The sequence below is a fragment of the Saimiri boliviensis genome, chromosome 1 (assembly GCF_048565385.1).
Source record: "Saimiri boliviensis isolate mSaiBol1 chromosome 1, mSaiBol1.pri, whole genome shotgun sequence".
NCBI lineage: Eukaryota > Metazoa > Chordata > Mammalia > Primates > Cebidae > Saimiri > Saimiri boliviensis.
The window spans coordinates 52,745,342-52,759,780 of record NC_133449.1 but is presented as its reverse complement, the minus strand read 5'-3'; the positions used below and the strand labels follow the sequence as shown (position 1 = coordinate 52,759,780).

Sequence of the window (14,439 nt, the reverse complement as noted above, 5' to 3'; positions counted from 1 at the left end):
TCCGGAGTAGCTGGGATTACAGGCTCCCCCCACGACGCTCGGCTAATTTTTGTATTTTTAGTAGGGACCAGGTTTCACCTGTTGGCCAGGTTTCACCATGTTGTCTTGTCTCGGACTCCTGACCTCAGGTGATTTGCTCACCTCAGCCTCCCAAAGAGCTGAGATTACAGGCTGAGCCACCCCTCCTGGCCCATTTTTTTTCCCTATTTTTTTGACCACTGAGTTCACATCACAGCGTGTACAATTCTCAAGTCCTTTTTTAAAAAGTCAAAATAAGGAAATCATGATTAGGACAGGGACAAACGTCTGGGTGCGGTGGCTCACTCCTGTAATTCCAAAACTTTGGGATGCCAAAGTGGTAGTATCACTGGAGCCAGGAATTTGAGACTAACCTGGGCAACACAGTGAGACCTTATCTCTACAAGAAAAAACGTATATTAAAAAGAAAAAGAAAAAGAACAGGGACCAGTGGTGGTCCAGCCACGCAATGGAATATTACTGAGCAATCAAAAAACAAAAAACAATCTGTAGCTGAACAACATGGGTGGATAATAAAGCAAATACGCCCAGTGAAACAAGCCAGGGACTCTGTATGATTCCATTTATATGAGATTCTAGGAAGTGCAAACTAATCTATAGTGACCGAGAGATCAACTGATTTTTGTGGGGATTCTCTAGGAGGAAGAAGATATCTTTGGGGCTGGGTAGATTCTTTTTCTTTTTTGAGACAGAGTTTCGCTCTTGTTGCCCAGGTTGGAGTGCAATAGCGTGATCTCAGCTCACTGCAACCTCTGCCTGCCGGGTTCAAGCTGATTCTCCTGCCTCAGCTTCCTGAGTAGCTCAGGAACAGGTCCATCCTGGCTACAATGCTTGTTTATACATATAATAAAAAGATCATACGGAGATGTGCTCTGTTACAAGGGTTTGTGATAAAGGATTAATTTTCTTAATTACTATATTTTGCAACAAGTAATATTATTATCTTTAAAGCAAAATTAGGAATGCCTTTATTCTCCAGATATTGGGATATTAGGACACTCCCAAGTCTTGTTGCCCAGGCTGGAGTGCAATGGTGCAATCTCCGCTCACTGCAACGTCCATCTCCCAGGCTCCAGTGAGCCTCCTGCCTCAGCCTCCTGAGTAGTTGTGATTACAGGCACCCACCACCATGACCTGAGGGGATCCCAAAGTACTGGGATTACAGGCAGGAGCTACCGTGCCCGGCTTAAATTGCACACTTTATACATTTGTTGTATGTCAATTATATATCAGTGTAACGGTTCAAACAAGTAAACAAGTTCAAGGCAAGTCTTGACATTAGAGTTTTATTAGCTTCATGGTAAATCTGCTTCTATCGGGCGTTTTCGTTTTCAAGATACCAACAACCCTCTAAACGTAGAATGAAGGCCGGACGTGGTGACTCGTGTCTGTAATCCCAGCACTTTGGGAGGACAAGACGGGTGGATCGCAAGGTCAGGAGTTCACGACCAGGCTGCCAAGATGGTAAAACCTCATCTCTACTAAAAATACAAAAATTAGCCGGGTGTGGTGGTGGGCACCTGTAATCCCAGATACTCTGGAGGCTGAGGCAGAGAATTGCTTGAACCCGGGAGGCGGAGATTGCAGTGAGCGGAGATCGTACCACTGCACTCCAGCCTGGGCGACAGAGCGAGACTCTGTCAAATGAATGAATGAATGAATGAATGTAGGACTAGAGCCTTGAAGGGGATGATTTGGGGATGTCTCCTAGTTTTCCCGTGCGGGATTGTCAGCCTCCAAGTCGCGGAGACTGTGGGAAATGACCTCGCGATGGTGGTTTCGAGCCACAAATCTGGGGCTGAAATGACAGCTTCTTTTTTTTTTTTTTTTTTTTTTTTGTGACGGAGTTTCGCTCTTGTTACCCAGGCTGGAGTGCAATGGCGCGATCTCGGCTCACCGCAACCTCCGCCTCCTGGGTTCAGGCAATTCTCCTGCCTCAGCCTCCTGAGTAGCTGGGATTACAGGCACGTGCCACCACGCTCAGCTAATTTTTTGTATTTTTAGTAGAGACGGGGTTTCACCATGTTGACCAGGATGGTCTCGATCTCTTGACCTCATGATCCACCTGCCTCGGCCTCCCAAAGTGCTGGGATTACAGGCTTGAGCCACCGCGCCCAGTCGACAGCTTCTTTTATTCAGAAAACTGTCACGGGTAAAGGTTCTTATCTAAGTAAACTGTAAATGACAGGTAAAGGGGCGGTAGGCCTACAGAAGATTTTCAGGGGCGCACCCAGCGGCGAGGAAGCCACTGCAGCACCGCCCACAAATTTCCTGCAGAGTGATTTGTCCCTAGTGGCGACTCGTAGAGAGCTCGGTGTGCGATACCAGCCCCGCTCCTGATTGGCTGTGTGCCGCGCGCTCAAGCGTGTCTGGCGCCTGCGCTGAGTGACTCGGCCGGTAGTGGCGATGTCCGGTCGGTCTAAGCGGGAGTCTCGTGGTTCCACCCGCGGGAAGCGAGAGTCCGAGTCGCGGGGCAGCTCCGGTCGCGTCAAGCGGGAGCGAGATCGGGAGCGGGATCCCGAGGCGGCGAGCTCTCGGGGCAGCCCTGTGCGCGTGAAGCGGGAGGTCGAGCCAGCGAGCGCGCGCGAGGCCTCGTCTTCTGTTATACCATTTGTGCGGGTGAAAAGGGAGCGCGAGATCGATGAGGACTCGGAACCTGAGCGGGAGGTGCGAGGTGCGCGGGGCTGGGCTAGGCGCGAGAGCTCCTCCTTCGTGTCCTGTTTTTTTTTTCCCCCTTTCTCTCTCTGTTCTTCCCCTGAGTCCCTGCGCCGGGGTTGGAATGGAGACGTGGGGGTGGAGAAAAGGAGGGATCCCGACTCGACAGTTTCTGCTCTTCCACTTGTTCGGATAAAGACAGTACTCGTCTTCATAACCGTATAGTATTTCAAACAACAATCATAACAGCAGCTTCCCTTCATCGAATGCCTGATGTGGTCCAGGCTCTGTGCTAATTTTACAAGCTTTACTTCCCTCCATTTTAGAAAAGAATTTTTTTTTTGTTTTTTTGTTTTAAGATAGAGGCAAGGCCAGGGGCAGTGGCTCACACCTGTAATCCCAGCACTTTTCGAGGCCTAGGAGGGTGGATCACCTGAGGTCAAGAGTTCAAGTTCAGCCTGGCAAAAATGGCGAAACGCCAACTCTACTGCAAATACAAAAAAATTAGCGGGGCGTGGGGCAGGCACCTGTAATCCCAACTACTCTGCTCAGGAGGCTGAGGTAGGAGAATCGCTAGAACCCTGGGGCAGAGGTTGCAGTGAGCCGAGATCGCACCAGTGTACTCCAGCCTGGGTGACAAAGCAGGACTCCGTCTCAAAAAAAAAAAAAAAAGGCCAGGCGTGGTGGCTCATGCCTGTAATCCCAGCACTTTCGGAGGCTGAGGTGGGTGTATCACCAGGTCAGGAGTTCGAGACCAGCCTGACCAACATGGAGAAACCCCGTCTCATCTAAAACTGCAAAAAATTAGCTTCGTATGGTGGTGCATGCATATAGGAGGTTGAGGCAGGAGAATCGCTTGAACCCGAGAGCTGAGATCGTGCCATTGCACTCCAGCCTGGGCAACAAAAGTGAAACTCTGTCTCAAAAGAAAAAAAAAGATGCAAGTCTTACTATCTTGCCTAGGCTGTTCTTGAACTCCTAGGCTCAAGGGTTCCACTCGGTTCGGTCTCCCAAAGTGCTGGGATTACAGGCGAGAGCCACCCTATGTGGCTTTCCTTCAGTTTTTACAAAACCTTAGAGGTTTTATAATTTCTGGAATCAAGACTATTCGTAATGCCTGAGCAATAGGCATTTACACTAAAGTAATGATAATATAGCACTTTTTAAAGCTGAGTAAAGTCAAGAGACAGTTCTCCATTAGTCTCTTGAGTTTGTGCACATACTGCTCCCACTGCCTGACTGCCTTAAGGATGCTAAGGCCTGACTATTAAGGATGTTCGTGTAGTGAGCAGCCTTGGAAGACAGAAATGGTGTCTCTGCAGAACAAGAAGGAGGCAAGGACACAACCCGTTGTAAACTATTTGGAGCAGGGTATAATGGTTCACACCTTTAACTGCAGCTACTCTGGAAGAAGAGGTAGAGTTCAAAACTAGGATGGGCAACAGAGCAAGACCTCGTTTAAAAAAAAATGATTAATGGTTCAGATTCTCTAGGCTCAAGGTTTCTCTCCTATGAGGCAACTCACTGTGTCCATGAGTTCTCCTCACTTTGCCTTGTGGGAATTCACTTGGGAAACTTGACGCCAGTGCTATGTTCTTGTTATTGCCATTTTGTAATAAATTATCCTTTATTTCAGGCCAGGTAGTCACGTGCTTTCCATCAGTGTTCATAAAACTGTGACAGACTAACTTGTTAGCTTGCAAGTAGTGTAAGATCTCAGACCCCTCAAGTTTTTGACAAGTAGATGTATAGATGTACATGACACTCTTCTTTCAGCTTCATAGTACATTTGTATTACAATTAGTTTATCTTACTACTTGTGACGTATTTCATATTTTTCATGCTCCATGGGATTTCTTTATATAACATGCAAACAAATCTTCTGTTGATTTTATGTATACCAAATATATTCTCTCAGTTTGTGGCTTGTTCTATTAGTGGACTTTTTTTTTTTTTTTTTTTTTGAGACAAGTCTTGATCTGTTGCCTAGGCTGGAGGGCAGTGGCACGATCTCGGCTCACTGCAACCTCCGCCTTTCAGGTTCAAGCAATTCTTCTGCCTCAGCCCCCGAGTAGCTGGGATTACAGGTGTGCACCACCATGCCTGGCTAATTTTTGTATTTTTAGTAGAGCCGGGGTTTCACCATGTTGGTCAAGCTGGTCTCAAACTCCTGATCTTGTGATCTGCCTGCCTTGGCCTTCCAAAGTGTTGAGATTACAGGCGTGAGCCACTGAGCCTGGCCCCTCTTTTTTTTTTTTTTGAGACAGAGTTTTGCTCTTGTTGCCCAGGTTGGAGTGCAATGGCGCAATCTTGGCTCACTGTACCTGGTTCAAGCTGAGTCTCCTGCCTCAACCTCCTGAGTAGCTGGGATTACAGGTGCCCGCCACCATGCCCATCCAATTTTTGTATATTTGGTAGAGATGGGGTTTCACCACTTTGGCCAGGTTGATCTCAAACTCCTGACCTCAGGTGATCCACCCACTTCAGCCTCCCAGAGTGCTGGGATTACAGGTGTGAGCCACTGCGTCTAGCTAGTGGACTTTTTTTCCATGCTGTTGCCACCCAAACAATAGGAGCTCATCTTGATTAGTTTTTCCCATTTCTGTTTCTTTTTTTGTACTGTTAATTAGCCCTGAGTATAGGTTTCCCATTTTTTTTTCTATTTAGCCAAAAGACTGTCAGTCAATAGGTTTTCCATTTTCTTTTTTCTCTTTTTCACTGATAACATCTGAGAAATATAAGCTTAGGTTTCCCATTTTCTTTTTTTTTCATTCACTTATGCTTATTTTTTTTTAAATTACGTTTTATGTTTTGGGGTACATGTGAAGAACATGCAAGATTGTTGCATAGGTACACACATGGCAGCGTGATTTGATGCCTTCCTCCCCTTAACCTGTATTTGGCATTTCTCCCCATGCTGTCTCTCCCCAACTCCCCACCCTCCAAGGTTTCCCATTTTCAAAGCCTGTGATGATTTTTCTTTCAGCAAAGAATGGCCGAGTGGATTCTGAGGACCGGAGGAGCCGCCACTGCCCATACTTGGACACCATTAATAGGTCAGTAGGACAGAGATGCTGAGGATAGCAAAAGAGCAATGGAATCTATGCAGAGGGTTTTTTGGACTGTACACTGAACAACACATTCACAAATTTTACTTCATTCATTTATTTATTTCATTGTTGCTGAGGTGGAGTCTTGCTCTGTCACCCAGGCTGGAGTGCAGTGTGGTACGATCTTGGTTCACTGCAACCTCCACCTCCTGGGTTCCAGCAGTTCTCTGTCTCAGCTTCCCAGATATTTGGGATTATAGGTGCCCAACACCATGCCTGGCTAATTTTTTTGTGTTTTAAGTAGAGACAGGGTTTCAACATCTTGGCCAGGCTGGTGTTGAAGTCCTGACCTCGTGATCTACTCACCTTGGCCTCCCAAAGTGCGGGGATTACAGGCGTGAGCCACCACGCCTGGCCAATTTTACTTATTTTAAACCTGTCCTAGAGAGTTATGCTTCTTGCGATGCTAATCTTTATTCTTTGATTTATAGTGTCAGAACACATATTGTTAAAGAGCTTTTTAGCTTATTTTGCATTTGCATGTTGGGATAACAGAATGCATAGTATCCTTAAAGTGATAGTAGCACATTGAAATATTTGTGGAGCACCTAGTGTGTACTGGATACTATTTTGGGAGCCTGAGGTTCAGCAGAAAAAAGCACAAATTGTTTTAAAAAAAGTTGTAAGGGCTGTTCATTATGGTAGGCATGAACCACCTGTGGCTTCAGTGCTCCTGCAATTGAAGAACTGAATTTTACATTTTGTTTAATTGAATTACAGTCAATCTCAGTATTGGGATATGGAACCTGAAGATACAAAGGGCCAATTGTAAGCGGCTTGAACATTGTTTGAAAGCTGAGATAGTTTACTTCATCATCACATTCTTTTTTTTTTTTTTGAGACAGAGTGTCGCTCTTGTTACCCAGGCTGGAGTGCAATGGCACGATCTCGGCTCACCGCAACCTCCGCCTCCTGGGTTCAGGCAATTCTCCTGCCTCAGCCTCCTGAGTAGCTGGGACTACAGGCACGCGCCACCATGCCCAGCTAATTTTTTGTATTTTTAGTAGAGACGGGGTTTCACCACGTTGACCAGGATGGTCTCGATCTCTCGACCTCGTGATCCACCCGCCTCGGCCTCCCAAAGTGCTGGGATTACAGGCTTGAGCCACCACGCCCGGCTTCATCACATTCTTTTTTCTGATTCCCGTGTGGCACGTAGAATGTTTTTCAACCTGTATTGTAGGGGAATATTCTACAATAATATAATTGTTCTTGTAAGAGCTGGGTGTGGTGGCTCACACCTGTAATCTCAGCCCTTTGGCAGGCAGGAGGATCACTTGAGGCCAGAAGTTTGAGACCAGCCTGGTCAACATAACGGAGACCCATCTTTTTTTTTTTTTTTTTTAGATGGAGTTTTGCTTGTATTGCCCAGACTGGATTGCAATGGTGTGCTCTTTGCTTACTGCAACCTCTGCCTCCCAGATTCAAGTGATTCTCCTGCCTCAGGCCCCTGAGTAGCTGGGATTATAGGTGTCCACCACTATGTCCAGCTAGTTTTTGTATTTTTTTAGTAGAAATGGGGATTTTACCATGTTGGCAAGACTGGTCTCAAACTCATGACCTGAGGTAATTCGCCGGCCTCGGCCTCCCAAAGTGCTGGGATTACAGGTGTAAGCCATGGTGACCGGCCAGTGAAACTGATCTTTTATTTATTTATTTATTTTTAAGATGAGGTTTCACCATGATGGCCAGGCTGGTCCTGAACTCCTGACCTCAGGTGATCCACCCACTTCGGCCTCCCAAAGTGCTGGGATTATAGGTGTGAGCCACTGCGTCCGGCCTGTATTTTTTTATTTTTTAATTTAATTTTTATTTTTGTTATTTTTATTTGAAATTTTAAAAAAAATTTATTTATTTATTTATTTTTTTATGGAGATGGGGTTTCACTGTGTTGGCCAGGATGATCTCCATCTCTTGACCTCGTGATCTGCCCACCTCAGCCTCCCAAAGTGCTGGGATTACAGGCGTGAGCCACCGTGCCCAGCCTGAGACTCATCTTCTAAAAAGACTTAAAAAAAAAAAAAGTTATGGCTGGGTGCTCTGGCTCATGCCTATAATCCCAGCATTTTCGGAGGCTGAGGCGGGCAGATTGCTTGAGCCCAGGAGTTTGAGACCATCCTGGGCAACATGGCTAAACCTCATCTCTACAAAAAATACAAAAAATTAGCCAGGTGTGGTGGTGCACTCCTGTAGTCCCAGCTAATTGGGGGGCTGAAGCAGGAGGATTGCTTGAACCTGGGAGGTTGAGGCTGCAATGTTGAGATTGCCTGGATGACAAAGTGAGACCCCATCGCAGGAAAAAAAAAAGTCACAAGGGCTGTTCATTATGGTAGGCATGAGCTACCTGTGGCTTCAGTGCTCCTGCAATTGATGAACTGAATTTTACATTTTATTTAATTGAATTACAGTCAGCCTCAGTATCAGGATATGGAACCTGAAGATACAAAGGGCCAACTGTAAGGCGCTTGAACATTGTGGATTTTGGTATCCGAGGGGGTTCTAGAACCAGTTTCCTGTGGCTAATGATGGACAGCTGTTTTTGTTTTTGGTTATTTGCTTTTTTGAGATGGGGTCTTGTTCTGTTGCCCAGGCTAGAGTGCAGTGGCGTGATCTTGGCTCACTGCAGCCTCCGCCTTGCAGGTTCAAGCAGTTCTCCTACCTCAGCCTCCTGAGTAGCTGAGATTACAGGCAGACCACCACACTCAGCTCATTTTGTATTTTCAGTAGAGATAGGGTTTTACCATGTTGGCCAGGCTGGTCCTGAACTCCTGACCTTGGGTGATCCACCCTCCTCGGCCTCTCAAAGTGTTGGAATTACAGGCATGAGCCACTGCACCCAGCAGGACAGCTTATTTTAAATTTAATTGTCAATAGCCACTTTGTCTAGTGCCTTCTTTATTAGATAGCACAGCTCTTTGGGATCATTATCAGTTAATTAAGATTACTATTTGTGAATAAATCTCTTTATGGGTTGAACGGAGGTAAGGTTTTTTGTTCCTTTCTGCCCAGTCCTCACTTTGCACTTGAATAAATAGATCTATTTGTAGGTATTCTAAAATTTTTCAATCTTTCCATTTGTCTTTATGGACAAAAATACGCTTTTATTTTTAAATTAATTATTATTATTATTATTATTTTTTTTAAGAGAGGATCTCACTGTAGCCCAGGCTGGAATGCAGTAGTGGATCAGAGCTCACTGTAGCCACAAACTCCTGAACTAAAGTGATACATTTTTCTTTTGTGAAAGGATTTATTCATCCTTTTTATGTCTTCTCCACCTCCAGAATGCTGTTGGGGTCCTTTTACCTTAGTCTGACTTGTAACTTTCCCTCTAGAAAAAGTGAATGCAGTGGGAAGTCCTGAACCAGTTATAAACACTAATGAGAAAGATACTTTGGGGTATTACATGTCTGGTGGAGACACCGCAACACTGCTTTGGAGCGTGGTGGATGGAAGTGAGGAATAATCAGTGTCCCCCAATAATCGGTGTATATATGGTTGTGAACTGTTTTCTGAAGGATGTTGTGTGGTATCATTGAACATCACAGAGCCAACACTGCTTCATTTGAGTGCCTTCCTACATGTCCAACCTATTGTTTATTTTTTTCTGTTTTGTTTTGTTTCCTTAGAAGTGTGCTGGACTTTGACTTTGAGAAACTGTGTTCTATCTCCCTCTCACATATCAATGCTTACGCCTGTCTGGTGTGTGGCAAGTACTTTCAAGGTAAACGAATGTTAAAAATTATAAACTTGTTAAGCTTTTAGAGCTAGCTGCAGATCTGTTCCAGAGGGACTCTTTTTTTTTTTTTTTAGACAAAGTAAGCTGTTCTCAGGAATTATATCTAATAATTTGTTTGTTCCCAGGAAATTGAAATATTCTTAGAAAACCAACAAGAGGTTCTCTGACTGGTCAGAGCCTGGGTAGATCTGAAAGGGAGAAATGGCAAGTCATATGAAAGACTGTGAACTCAAACATTCTGGATTCTTGAATCTCTAATATATGTATTTTTTTTATTTTTAATCTTATTTTATTATTTTGAGACAGAGTCTCACTGTGTCACCTAGGTTGGAGTGCAGTGGTGCAGTCTTGCCAGCTAATTTTTTTACATGGAGTCTTGCTGTCACCCAGTCTGCAGTGCAGTGGCATGATCTTGGCTTACTGCAACCTCCACCTTCTGGGATCAAGCAATTCTCCTGCCTCAGCCTCCCAATTAGCTGGGATTACAGGCATACCACCATGCCTGGCTAATTTTGTATTCTTAGTAGAGACAGGGTTTCACCATGTTGGCCAGGCTGGTCTCGATCTCGCAACCTCAGGTGATCTACCTTGCTTGGCCTCCCAAAGTCCTGGGATTACAGGCATGAGCCACCATGCCCAGCCAATTTTTTTTTTTCTTTTTTAATTTTTTTTTTTTTTTTTTTTGAGATGGAGTCACCCTCTGTCACCCAGGCTAGAGTGCAGTGGCATGATCTTGGCTCACTGCAACCTCTGCCTCCTGGGTTCAATCTATTCTCCTGCCTTAGCTTCCTGAGTAACTGGGATTACAGGAGTGTACCACCATGCCCAGCTAATTTTTTTTTTTTTTTGTACTTTTAGTAGAGATGGGGGTTTTTTCATGTTGGTCAGGCTGGTCTCGAACTCCTGACCTCATGATCTGCCTTCCTCGGCCTCCCAAAATGCTGGGGTTATCGGTGTGAGCCACTGCACCCGGCCAATTTTTTTTTTTTTTTTTTTTTTTTGAGACGGAGTTTCGCTCTTGTTACCCAGGCTGGAGTGCAATGGCACGATCTCGGCTCACCGCAACCTCTGCATCCTGGGTTCAGGCAATTCTCCTGCCTCAGCCTCCTGAGTAGCTGGGATGACAGGCACGCACCACCATGCCCGGCTATTTTTTTGTATTTTTAGTAGAGACGGGGTTTCACTATGTTGACCAGGATGGTCTTGATCTCTTGACCTCGTGATCCACCCGCCTCGGCCTCCCAAAGTGCTGGGATTACAGGCTTGAGCCACCGTGCCCGGCTCGGCCAATTTTTTATATTCAATTTTATTTATTTATTTATTTATTTATTTATTTATTTTTGAGACAGAGTTTCACTCTTGTTACCCAGGCTGGAGTGCAATGGCGCGATCTCGGCTCACTGCAACCTCCACCGCCTGGGTTCAGGCAATTTTCCTGCCTCAGCCTCCTGAGTAGCTGGGATTACAGGCATGCGCCACCATGCCCAGCTAATTTTTTTTGTATTTTTAGTAGAGACGGGGTTTCACCATGTTGACCAGGATGGTCTTGATCTCTTGACCTCGTGATCCACCCGCCTCGGCCTCCCAAAGTGCTGGGATTACAGGCTTGAGCCACCGCGCCCGGCAATTTTATTTATTTATATTTTGAGCTGGAGTCTCGCTCTGTTGCCCAGGCTCACTTGCCTCCTGAGTTCAAGTGATTCTCCTGCCTCAACCTCCCGAGTAGCTGGGACTACAGGCATGCACCACCATGCCACCACGCCTGGCTAATTTTAGTATTTTTTATTAGAAATGGGGTTTTACCATATAGGCCAGGCTAGTCTTTAACTCCTGACCTTAAGTAATCCACCCTTCTCAGCCTCCCAAAGTGTTGAGATAACAGGTGTAAGCCACTGCACCAGGCCACATTTTTTTTTTTTTTAAAGATGGGATTTTGCTGTGTTGCCCAGGCTGGTCTCAAAACGCCTGAACTCAAGCAGTCTGCACTTTGAGGCCTCCCAAAGTGCTGGGATTATAGGTATGAGCCACTGCAGCCCGCCATCTGGCTATTTTATTTTATTTTATTTTGTAGCGACAAGGCTTTGTTATATTACCCAGACTACACTTTTTTTTTTAACCCTTTAGCTCCACGGACTTTTTTTTCCCCATTCTTTTCTGAAAATGTATAATTTCAACTTATTCAGACCAAGCAGATGCCGTGTACATAGTATAGTGGAGGGTTCAAATGAAGTAAAAACATCCTGACCTGGTGGCTCACACCTGTAATCTAGTATTTTGGGAGGCCAAGACAGGAGGCTTGCTTAAAGCCAAGAGTTCAAGACTCACCTGGCTAAAATAACAAGACCCTGTCTCAAATAAAAAAGAGATTAAAAACTAAGAAGTCAAGGTTGACAATGTAAAACAACCAGCAAGTTCTGTTAGACCTTAAAGACTACTGCTAGACTGTGGCAGTGAATAAAAATAAAGGCAATAGGAGTTGAAATATGCAAAAGTTGGTGTTAGCTGGAGTGTTTGTATTGAGTTCATGGAGGAGTTGAGGTGGGACTTGAATTGGCAGGACATAGGAGTTTGAATGGTTAAGGGAGAGAGATTCTAGAAAGGAGTAGCAACATGAAAAAAGTTACGTAGATGCAGCATTGTCCTGAATATGGATAGTTGGAAATTCAGGACTGAGTGATGATGGACTGTCATAGGATATGTATGTATTTGTGTATATGTGTATTTATGCACACATATGCATAGATATTTCTGATTTCATATATATAGGAAACTATACGTAAAATATATATAGGTTATATATATTAGGTTATATACATATTATATGTGAAATAGTGAAATTTGTTTCCTCAGTCAGTGTCTTATGCCATCTAGTGAATGAAGTAACTGATGTGCCCATTTTTCTTGCTAATTTTTTAATAAGAGAAGTTCATGTGGAAGATTCATTTTATGAATGGCGTAATATTTGTTTTTTTGCAGATGCTAACATGTTTTGGTAGAAAATAATGAAAGGAAAAGCAAACCTGATCAGTGCCTTCTAGGATCTGCCCTTCTATTACAGCCTTTCCCCTTTCTCTACAGGCCGCGGTTTGAAGTCTCATGCCTACATTCACAGTGTCCAGTTTAGCCACCATGTTTTCCTCAACCTCCACACCCTCAAGTTTTACTGCCTTCCAGACAACTATGAGATCATCGATTCCTCGTTGGAGGATATCACGGTGTGTGTCTAAGAGGGTTGGTTTGGGGTCCATTCTTTTATGAGCCATCCCAGAACTCCCAGGGGACTGCTCCACCTGAGGACAGGGAAGAATCTCAGTCCTTTTGGGCCTTGAGAGACTACTTTCCCTTTTGGAAGGAACCAGGGAAACTTAACTGTCATTTCTGCCTTTAACATTGAGGACTAGGACTGAAGAAATATGGCTGTATTCTGATAGGGTTTAAAGTGTTGTGAAATGAATTATTCTTCCACACTTTGAAGTAGGGATATGAATTGGGCCTGGTGTAGGACAGTAGTTACCAAGCTGCACATCAGCTCCCGGCTGCTTTTATCATATGATGTGGCCAGAGCATCCAGCCACAGATGTATCATCTGTGGGCTCTAGTGTGTGACCTGGACCAAGAGATACTCATTTTACTGTGCGTGGAAAGTCCTCTTTGGCTTTGATTAGTGTTGAGCTTTTGATTATTATTTTTCTTTTCAGCATGTGGGGAATATTCATGGTGCCAAATGCTCTGTTTTGTTTTTGATTTTGAGACGGGGTCTCACTCTTGCCCAGGCAGGAAGGAGTGCAGCACCAGCACAGCTCACTATATCCTTGACCTCATGGGTTCAAGTGATCCTCCCACCTCAGCCTCCCATGTAACTGGGACTACTGGCATGTACCATCATGCCCAGATAAATTTATTACTTTTTTTGTAGAGATGGGGTCTCATTGTGTTGCCCAGGTTGGTCATGCTCTGTTTATTTTTATTTTATTATTATTTTTTTTTTTGAGACGGAGTTTCACTCTTGTTACCCAGGCTGGAGTGCAATGGCGCGATCTCGGCTCACCGCAACCTCCGCCTCCTGGGTTCAGGCAATTCTCCTGCCTCAGCCTCCTGAGTAGCTGGGATTACAGGCACGTGCCACCATGCCCAGCTAATTTTTTGTATTTTTAGTAGAGACGGGGTTTCACCATGTTGACCAGGATGGTCTCGATCTCTCGACCTCGTGATCCACCCGCCTCGGCCTCCCAAAGTGCTGGGATTACAAGCTTGAGCCACCGCGCCCGGCCCATGCTCTGTTTATTTTTAAGGAAAGCGTGGTAGTTTTTGAAATACTGCTTTTTCTACTTGTGAAAGTTTTATAAGCCTATATATATATATATATATATATATTTTTTTTTTTTTTTTTTTTTTTTTTTTTGAGTCTCACACTGTTGCCAGGCTGGAGTGCAGTGGCACCATCTCAGCTCGTAGCAAAATCTCTGCCTCCCGGGTTCAAGCAATTCTACTGCCTTAGCAGTAGATTACAGGTGTGTGCCACCAAACCTAACTAATTTTTGTATTTTTAGTAGGGTCAGGGTTTCACCATGCCTGGATGGTCTTCATCTCCTGACCTCATAATCTACCCATCTCAACCTCCCAAAGTGCTGGGATTACTGTCGTGAGCCACTGCCCCTGGCCAAGCCTGTTAATAATTGAGGTTAAAATAGTTACAGACAGGCTGGGTGCCTCACAATTGTAATCCCAGCACTTTGGGAGGCCGAGGCAGGTGGATCACTTGAGGTCAGGAGTTTGAGACCAGCCTGTCCAACATGATGAGACCTTGTTTCTACTAAAAATGCAAAATTACCCAGGCATGGTGGCGCACACTTATAATCCCAGCCACTTGGGAGGCTCAGGCAGGAGAACTGCTTG

The 14,439-nt window shown here is 44.9% G+C and overlaps 1 protein-coding gene across 1 annotated transcript in view; it reads left to right on the top strand.

The window, feature by feature from the left end:
- Positions 1–2,402: 2,402 nt before the first annotated feature.
- USP39 (ubiquitin specific peptidase 39) overlaps positions 2,403–14,439 on the top strand; it is a 39,638-nt gene continuing 27,601 nt past the window's right edge. Inside the window, exons 1-4 of the mRNA XM_003942137.3 lie at positions 2,403–2,713; positions 5,681–5,750; positions 9,434–9,528; positions 12,622–12,758. Coding sequence (XP_003942186.1) covers positions 2,446–2,713; positions 5,681–5,750; positions 9,434–9,528; positions 12,622–12,758 — 570 coding nt within the window. The 5' untranslated portion in view covers positions 2,403–2,445. The remainder of the gene's footprint in view (positions 2,714–5,680; positions 5,751–9,433; positions 9,529–12,621; positions 12,759–14,439) is intronic.